This window comes from Tilletiaria anomala, assembly GCF_000711695.1.
Source record: "Tilletiaria anomala UBC 951 chromosome Unknown K437scaffold_201, whole genome shotgun sequence".
NCBI classification, from domain to species: Eukaryota; Fungi; Basidiomycota; class Exobasidiomycetes; order Georgefischeriales; family Tilletiariaceae; genus Tilletiaria; species Tilletiaria anomala.
In genome coordinates this window covers 1-8549 of record NW_013546821.1, presented here as the reverse complement: position 1 = coordinate 8549, position 8549 = coordinate 1, and the positions used below count along the sequence as shown (strand labels likewise).

Sequence of the window (8549 nt, the reverse complement as noted above, 5' to 3'; positions counted from 1 at the left end):
GTAGGTAGCGTCAAAGTCCTCATCCGCCACACCCCCATCGCGAGTTTCATGCTTCTCGCTGCAGCGCTGCGCTCCCTTGCATGGTCTGTCATTCGCTGCCTGGAATATATAACGGAGAAGACCGAGAGCGAAAAGGTAGCGCGTGTGAAGAGGATTTGATGCAGATAAAAGACTGCTCCCCTGCCGCCCCCTTCTCTATGAAATCATCCAGTATGGAGGCATCGTCTTGCCGCGTTTTGCAGCGGCAGATTGCCCCCAGTCTTTACTTAATGTTCCTGGCGCCCCGCCGGCTCAGCGGTGGGATCAACGCCGTGCAGCTCGCCGAGCAGGCCCTCCATCTCCCATGCGCCGGCCCACCACCTGATAGCGGCCTGGATGCCTCCCTCGCTGAGGATGCGCTTCTGCAGGCCCCTGTGCAGGCGTACGAACGCAACATCCTGCGCGCCGAGGCGCAGGACGGGGCAGAAGTCGTTGCCACCGTCACCAACGTAGATAATCCGCTCGAACGCCTGCCGCCCGCCGTGCCGCGCAATGAACGCGTCCAGCTCTTCGCCCTTGCACATATTCGCCGAGCAGCCGACCGCGCAGCCGTGCTCGCGGCTGCCCGGCTCGCCGGGAGCAGGCACGCGGCGCTTCAGTTCCAGCAGCCCGCTCGGGAGGAAGCGCGCAGGGTTCGTCACGATCTCCGTAAAGATCTGCGGCCCGGTCGGCGGTTGCAGGCCCTGCTCGGTCAGGATCGTGTCGATATAGACCGTGTTCGAGTTGGACAAGAGGAAGAACGTCGTGTCTACTAGCTTGCTCGCCTTAAGCGCCTTCACGCCACGTACCATGCCCGGGTGCTGTCCGGATTTGACGAGAGAGCCGAAAGTGAAATGTAAGCAATGCGAATCTGAGATGCTCCGATTGCATCTTTCCAAATGGCCTGCGGTGTCACACTCACGAATGGCAGGGCTCGCATAGCATCCTTGATTTGTTCCGGTGTCTTGCCCTCGGCGTGGAGTTCGCGCAGCATCATAGCGCTAATGTGTGATTTCCCCCCGCGGTCAGCCGTCTATTCCTGCTACAGTGTGCTTTCAACATGAAAGACGACCCACCAAAGATCAGTGAACTGCATATGCGGCTTGAGCGACTTCATCCTCCGCCGGAGATGAGGGGCAAGCGCCTCGTGCACCCAACGGTCCGTGTCCTGGTCCGCGAGCGACCTGTTGGTCAAAGTATGCAGGCAATTCCACACGTCAGACTGCGTCTGCAAGCGACATTGTCCTGCTTTTCCACGCACCAATCAAAGTCAAACACGATGAGCTGCTTCTTGACGAGGGACAAACGTCCAGCGGTACGAGGGGCTGCAAGCTGCTGCTTGGCGATGACTTTCCGAAGGGCGTCGACGACGAGTCGGTGGTCCTCCTCCTGCTTGAGACCGCTGACAACGGCGACGGCAACGGGGCCCGAGCCGTTACCAGCGACATGGATGGGCACTGCGCCGCCGTGCGCTGCGTACTCCTTGGTGTCGAGGCCGCCGTCGAGAGGCATGCCAGCTGCGACACGCTTGCGGCCGACGAGGAATGACGAGCGGCCGAAGCGCCGGACGGTGGCGACCTTGGTAGCGACCCAGGACCAGTTATCAGCGGAAGTCGCGCGCGGGTGGCCCGCTGCGCAGGAGAAGAGGCTGTGGCCGGCGAGCGTCTGTACCGAAATGACGATGCCGGTCTCTGCGTTGGCGATTGGGCCGTTCGTCGCGCCGGTGATGGCGTCAAAGGCGGAGGGCACGCCGCGCGGGTGGTACTGCGCGAGGTAGTCCTGCCGGATCTGCGAGCCGAGCTCGAAGGCGATCTCCGGTGTGAACGAGTCGAAGATCAGCTGGCTCTCCTCGCTCTGGATCTGCGCGACCCAGCGTGCGGCCTCATTACGTTCCGCCAGGATGGCCGCCGACGCGGGTTGGGAAGACATGGTCAGGTAGCGCAGCGGTTCGCGGGCCAGCTGAGTGTGCGCAAGCAAGGCAGGTTATGTTTCCCAAAGTGCGCGACCACCCCTTTGTAAATATGAAGAAATACATCAAGGGTCTCGGCTGTCGCTTGACTCGACGGAGTTAACCACCACCTTCCCTTGGACTTCCAATCCAGACGGATGGCAAGCACTCCGACAAAATGTGGCCCGCCGTACACATGCGGAACTCGGGATTGAAGCTCCAACCGCGGAAGGTGGAAGGGGTGGAGGAGCCTTGAGACGTGGGAGCACGCTGGCGCTATGCCGCCAGACAGCAATGAATACACAGGACTCACGCGCGAACCTGGCCTCAGCAGACGCAGTGGGCTGGCCGCCATTCGATTGCTCCCTGACCAACTTTGTCTGGCTTTCCGCTTGCGGCATTATTTCAGTTGCCTTATTGGCTCGGATGTGAACTGACATGGCCGCTCTCTCCGCTTCCTGTGTCCGCAATCGAACTGCACACACTTGGCCAGTGGGGGCTGGATCGCTGGCGAAGATGAGAGCTGGTGGGCTGACTGGCAAGATGCCCAGGTGTGGCTGCAGAAGCGCACATGTCGAGACTGTGGCAGACGACCAGCCTAAAATTAAGGGAGAGAGACGAACGAAGCCCTCTGTGGGCTGTGAGGGCAGCGCGCGCCGTCACTCTTCTCTCGTCCAATCAATCAATCCACGTATGGCCCACCTCCTCCTAGCCAGGTGGGCTGTATGGTGCGGCCGTAGTAGTAGTAGCACTTGTAGTACCAGGACTACCAGTACTATTGGTAGAAGCAGTAGTAGTTGGTAGTAGCAGTAGTATCGCGCGCGATCCTCTCTGCTTTATTATCTATCAAGCTGCCACGCATCGAGGGGTGAATCACTCGGCCCAGGCAGCGCTCAGTGCAAAGGGAACCACCTTGCCGCCTCAGCTTGTAAAGTCCATACATACCAGCAAGCCAGGCAGCCACTACAACCACTACCCCGCGCCGCCGCTCACCGCAAGCCTCTCACTCCCCCCCCCCTTCCAAGGTAAGCAAGCGCAGAGCAGAGCCGCCGCGCTCGGATCTACAGGGGGGTTCAATCGGGGGCACGTTTGCGCCGTCCAGATGGTGGGCACATGCCAAACGACGATGACGCGCGCTTGCACACGTCGCGCAGGGCGCTTGGACCCGCTGCTCAGCGCGGGCACAGAAGCCCACCCAGTAAAGAGCTTGCGGCCCATGGTCTGTGGTACACGGGCGAGGCCCGCGTGAGCCCAGTCGCCCAAGACGTGTTGCGTTCAGCGTGTCCAGGGCCGCAGCCTCAATGCCAAGATGAAGGATGTTGCGCGGACGTTCGAGATACTCCTGCCTTGCCTCTCTATCTCCTCCTTGTGGTCAGAGCTTGAGCAGGGTTGACGCTGACTCCCTCGTCTAGTACATATCTCCGACGGCCATTCAGCTGTATCCAAGTGCTGATCCGTCATGCAGACCATCAAATGTGAGCCGAGCCGGATGCTTGTGTGTTTGTGGTACCAGTGCTGACGGGTGCCTCATTTTCTCTTTGTCACTCGCGCGCCGCCACTGCCCGTTACCCCACGCTCCATTCTCCTGCCTGCTGCGATCCTCACTACAACCTCGTCCGTACCGAAACAGGCGTCGTCGTCGGTGACGGTGCCGTCGGAAAGACGTGCCTGCTCATCTCTTACACCACCAATGCATTCCCCGTGCGTGCCTCTACGTTTGCACCATCGGATGTCACGAAGCTTCATAGACTGATACTGGCCTTCCTCTTCTTTCTTTCCCACATGCTCGACACTCTCATTTGCGCAAATTGGTTCTCTTTCATTCAAATAGGGCGAGTACATTCCGACAGTCTTTGACAACTACTCTGCTGGTGTCATGGTTGACGGCAAGCCTGTCAGTCTCGGTCTCTGGGACACGGCAGGTCAAGAAGATTATGATCGCCTACGACCACTGTCGTACCCGCAAACGGACGTATTCCTCATCTGCTTCAGCTTGGTCAGCCCTCCCAGCTTCGAGAACGTCAGAACCAAGGTGCGTTTGCTCCGCGTCGTATGCGCTCCCCTCCTGTCCATTCAGCCTGACCTATTTCACTCCCTCACGCTCCGACCTGTAGTGGTGGCCAGAGATCTCGCATCACGCGCCCAACATCCCGATGATCCTAGTCGGGACCAAGCTTGATTTGCGAGAAGACCCAGAGACGATCATGAAGCTTCGGGACAGACGGATGCAGCCGATTTCATACCCGCAAGGGAATCAGATGGCGCGCGATATCGGCGCAGTCAAGTACCTCGAGTGCTCGGCTCTGACGCAAAAGGGACTAAAGGGAGTGTTCGACGAGGCCATCAGGAGCGTTCGTGAGTGCCGCGCAGTGCGCTATGTTGCCGCCCAGTGCCTCCGATTGCCTTGCCCATGTGGTCGACGAGAGAAGCTGACTCCGCCTGCGTCCCTTGACATCCCCCCCCCCACATCCCGGCTCGTGCGTTCACGCTGCCCAGTTGCACCGGCGCCGGTCAAGATGCGGAAGAAGAACAACTGTCTGATTCTCTGAGAGCACGTAGGGCATGAAGGAAAGACGCGCGGGGAGAACGCAGAGTGGCCGCAGCGGGAGGATGCGTGCGGAGCAAGAAGCGGCGCTTGGCCGTGTCGGCATGAGTACGGAAATGGCAGTGCGGATGTGGTGGTTTGCAGGCGTGGCGCGGTGTTGCGATGGATTGATGGTGGGAAACGGGTCGGGTGGAAAAAGATGTCTAGATGTGGATGGGGTCGCATAAAATCGAGCAGATCATTCAATGCGATTTGCATCGATTGATGGGGGATGTGAAAAAGGCTTCGTCGAGCTATTGGTTCGCACGGCGCCCCTTTCCTCTCAGCTTCCATCTGTATGGGCCTACGCATCTGCTTGCGCCTCCGAGCTCCAACCCGTCATACTGAGGCGTCGGCTTCTATCACTCGCATGAAACACTCGATCGTTCACGCACACGCACACGTCCTCTTGCCTCTTCCCTTCGATTCATCCTTTCTTCCTACGCCGTTCAGCATCACCGCAACTTCTTCGCGCGCGTCCATGTCAGGTGCGCTGCGCTTACCAGAGCCGGCCAGCAAGACTTGCGATCCCTCCTTTCCTCCCAAACCCCTGGTTCCTTCCTGCTCTCCTCTTACGCACGTCCCCCTTGTATGCTATCACGACATAACGCGGACGGGGAGGCGGCGCGAGCAAGCGAAAGAGCGCGCGAGACGACGGCAGCAGCAGCAGTAGTACTAGTAGTGTAGCCAATTGATGACCATCTCACGATTTCCAACCATGCCCCCTCACTTTGGAGCGTTTATCTGCGCGATCGGCAGCGCAACCGAAATGGGGAACGGCTCCCGTGCACGCCTATCTCAAGCGCCGTGCCATTGCGGCCGGGCTTGCGCTCTCTCGCGATCCCCTTGCCTTGCATGCTGCGTCGCATACCCATTCTCTATCGTATGCACATGTACATGCTTTGCCATTTTGTTGCTTTGCATTATGGATATGTATATTTGCTTTGGTATAGACGTGTGCTCGAAGAGCATTTACTCTGCGTCGCTGCGATGCCTTTCTCGCTCCTGTGCTCCCTTTGCAGGTCCGAGCAAACCGCAAGTATCAAGCGTCAACCCAGAAGCCGCCTCTAAATCGCAACTCAGAGCTTCGCACCGGCGGCGCCGTGCTGCTTGGTCGCGAGGCGCTTGTGTAAGTCCCTGATCTCGCAACACGCCTCGTTGATGTAGTGCTTGAGTGTGCGTGTGCTGAGCTTAAGGCTGGTCAGCGTGAACGTGAGGCTGTCTGCCTTGATGGCATACGCGCATCCGTAGCCTTCAGGCGTCACCTCGCCAAAGCCCCACGACGTGAAGCGCTCTGAGGAGATCTGTGACGTGGACAGCTTCCACGTCGACGTCGCGGCGAACGCAGCGTCCGAGTACAGAGCCGGCAGCCGCTCGTCCGGCCGCAGCAGCTTCTTGAGCCCGAACAGATGCCGGTCGACGCCCTGCGCATCCGCTGCATCCTTGGCGTACGCAAGGTGCTGCTTGACGGCCGCTTGGAACTTTTCATACGCTTGCTCGTCCTGCAGCAGCGGAGAGGGTAGGAGAGCGGAGGGCGTCGTCAGAGAACAGCTCGCACGTTCCACAGCACGCTGAGCGCCGAGACACTCACCGACACGCTCGCGTCGGTCATGGCCTCACAGAACGCCTTGCTCTCGACGCTGGCGGAGCGGATCACCTCCGTCCTGCCGAGGAGAAACTTGCGCGTCTGAGCACTCTCGTACGTGCCACAGGGTATTCCGTACATCTTGTAGTACGCCAGCTGGATTGCCATCTGGACCCAGGCGTCCGGGCTGCACTTGAACGCCTTGATGGCCTCCTTGCCGTAGCCTTGGAAGTCGAGCACCTCGAGGTCATGCTTGGCGAGCAGGGCGCTAAAGTCATGCAGTGCGCGTGAAATGGCGCGCCGGACGCCGTCGTTCAGCTGGAACGTGATGCGCGTCGGCGCGGGTAGCTCCGCCGCGGAGCGCGCCGATGTTCCCATGTCGATCTTGCCCGCATCGACGGCGGCGAGAATAAAGTCGTTCATGCGGAGAGTCGGCGTGCCATCCATGGTCGAGTGCTCGCCGTTGTAGCCCGAGGAACCGTTGTCGAAGACGATGAGCTGCTGCTTGTCAAAAAACCGGTTCCGCGCGCCGTTGCCAGTCCAGAGCTCCCAGGCGCCCTCGTCCAACGTAACGGGGGAGAGGTTGTCGAGGCAGAGCACAATGACGGACGACTGGATCGCCTCTAGTGCGCGCACATTGTCCGGCGAGACGGCGAGCAGGTCTTGCCGCGCTTGCGCAAACTTGTCGCGGTCGTCGCCCGTCAGCGCGCCGATGGGGTACTCTTCCTGCGACTTGCCCTCTGGGTCGGCGAGGATGCGCTTGAGCTGGGTCTGAATCTCCTTCTCGCTGAGCTCCTGCCCGGTCGCACGGTCGACAAGGTCGAACTGCCAGTACTTGCCGTTGCGCAGAACGACAAGGTGATTGTGCGACTGGGCTGGGTACTTGACCGCATGGTCCAGGCCCTTGCGCGGCAGGCGCGTCGAGTTGAACAGCCAGGGGTACGACGCGGAACAGAGCAGGCCGGTCTTGGTCTTCTCCGGCGCAAGCTGGCCGGATTCAACGAGGCGGCGGAAGGCGAGGACGCCCTTGAGGAGCGCGGACGCGCGCGTGACGTTGTCCCTGCGCTTGCGGTCATCCTGGTGTTTATAAAAGTAGTTTACGTACGGCACGATCGGGTCCCGCGGCGCCATGTACGCCGCCTCGTTCCACCACTCGCTTAACCAGCTGTCCTTACTGTCCCTGCGCTCAAGCAAGCGCTGCTGGAGAGTCTGAAACGTCTTGGCGTCTGCCCCGCTCAGCGCAGCCTCGACGGCGTTTTTGGTCGCCTGGAGCGCCTCCTTGGACGGTTGGTGTGGGAGGGTGGAGCGGAGGTACTTTTTCAGCGTCTGCTCCAGTGGCGGCACGGGCAGGCGAGGCAGGGAGGTCTGGCCAGCGAAGAGGGCACCGGTCATGCCGCTGGACGTGGTGCCGCCTTGGAACATATCTGCGTGCGAGGCGGACATAGCGCGAGCAGTGGTGTGAAGCCCTGCTGCTGCGGAAGCGGAGGAGGTCGTTGCGGATGAGATGCGAAGTGCTGGTGCCGATGATGCCCAGATGGCTCGGCTGATCATCTCTCCGCTTGAGCGGGCGTGTGGATTGCAAGAGCGGGTAAGCGGGAACGAGACGAGACGGAAGAGGAGGAGCAGGCCTGCTGTTTGGATGCCAGTTAAGCCGGGAGGAGGCTCACGTGTGACGCCGACAGAGAATCGCCGTTCCCGATGCAAAGCCGTGGAGGCTGTGAGGATCAAATCTATAAGAGCTGGGGTGGAGGGAACAAGGGAATGGGGAGGAAGGTATGAGGGGAGTGACAATAGTATTATTATAGCATGCTTCGCTCCCAAGCTCAGAAGTATACAGGCAAGCGTGTGGATCCGTCCAGAGGCCGTCCGCTTCCATCCAAGGCGAGGAAGGACTCCCGCGTCCGCCTCTCACCAAACCCAACCCCGGCACCACCCGGCAACTCCCCGGCAAACCCCTGGCCTCTTGCCCAGCGTCAACAGAGTTGCCCCGAAAACCTGCAAAGAACCCAGTAAGATCCCGTGGAACTGCGTTCAGATGTGATCCGGATTCCGGGATTTCCGGCGGAGGGCGACACCGTTTCCGGGCCAACTTCATTCTGTATTACCGGTCCATGTCGCTTCGCGTGAGAGTCGACTCGGGTAGACAGTTTGTCTTTGGTCCGCTTCCCCACCAGACGGCGGCCACGGGCCAAAGGGGCACAGGAGACGACATTTTGGGTCACGTGGCGGGAGTTGACGTCACAGCTGTCCAGTCTGCACCACCCACTGCCGTCTAAAGAGACGAGACAGACCCATTGAACATCCCGATCTTCAATAGCCTGTACGCCCGCTGACTTGACTACCCACGTTCGGTGGCAGCACTCGTGCACAGACGAGCGCACATAAACAAACAGTCGGAGCCTAGCTGTAGCTTT

The 8549-nt window shown here is 60.0% G+C and overlaps 4 protein-coding genes across 4 annotated transcripts; 1 reads left to right on the top strand and 3 right to left on the bottom strand.

Annotated features, from left to right (window-relative positions):
- Positions 1–266: 266 nt before the first annotated feature.
- On the bottom strand, positions 267–1530 carry K437DRAFT_230141 (uncharacterized protein; the record flags this gene model as incomplete). The annotated part of the gene is made up of 4 exons (XM_013384384.1): positions 267–839; positions 941–1019; positions 1095–1202; positions 1280–1530. The coding sequence occupies 4 exons, from the start codon at positions 1528–1530 to the stop codon at positions 267–269; spliced, it is 1011 nt and encodes a 336-aa protein (XP_013239838.1).
- A 1381-nt stretch (positions 1531–2911) lies between these two features.
- K437DRAFT_260331 (uncharacterized protein) lies at positions 2912–3633 on the bottom strand. Its single transcript, XM_013384383.1, has 2 exons — positions 3597–3633; positions 2912–3441 (listed from the first exon to the last, which is right to left on the bottom strand). The coding sequence occupies exon 2, from the start codon at positions 3182–3184 to the stop codon at positions 2939–2941; it is 246 nt and encodes an 81-aa protein (XP_013239837.1). The 5' UTR covers positions 3185–3441; positions 3597–3633; the 3' UTR covers positions 2912–2938.
- K437DRAFT_75160 (uncharacterized protein) lies at positions 3306–4682 on the top strand. The gene is made up of 5 exons (XM_013384382.1): positions 3306–3441; positions 3597–3667; positions 3798–3998; positions 4081–4321; positions 4463–4682. Exons 1-5 carry the CDS (start codon positions 3426–3428, stop codon positions 4513–4515), a joined length of 582 nt encoding a protein of 193 aa, XP_013239836.1. The 5' UTR covers positions 3306–3425; the 3' UTR covers positions 4516–4682.
- Positions 4683–5629: 947 nt separating this feature from the next.
- K437DRAFT_230142 (putative carnitine O-acetyltransferase mitochondrial precursor) lies at positions 5630–7527 on the bottom strand (the record flags this gene model as incomplete). Its single annotated transcript, XM_013384381.1, has 2 exons — positions 5630–6052; positions 6142–7527. The coding sequence occupies 2 exons, from the start codon at positions 7525–7527 to the stop codon at positions 5630–5632; spliced, it is 1809 nt and encodes a 602-aa protein (XP_013239835.1).
- Positions 7528–8549: the final 1022 nt, after the last annotated feature.

Coding starts and splice junctions, on each gene's coding strand:
- K437DRAFT_260331 (XM_013384383.1), bottom strand. CDS start 3,184: ATGGGCCGCAAGCTCTTTACTGGGTGGGCTTCTGTGCCCGCGCTGAGC.
- K437DRAFT_75160 (XM_013384382.1), top strand. Junction 3,999..4,080: donor TCGAGAACGTCAGAACCAAG/GTGCGTTTGCTC, acceptor TCCGACCTGTAG/TGGTGGCCAGAGATCTCGCA. Junction 4,322..4,462: donor CGAGGCCATCAGGAGCGTTC/GTGAGTGCCGCG, acceptor CACGCTGCCCAG/TTGCACCGGCGCCGGTCAAG.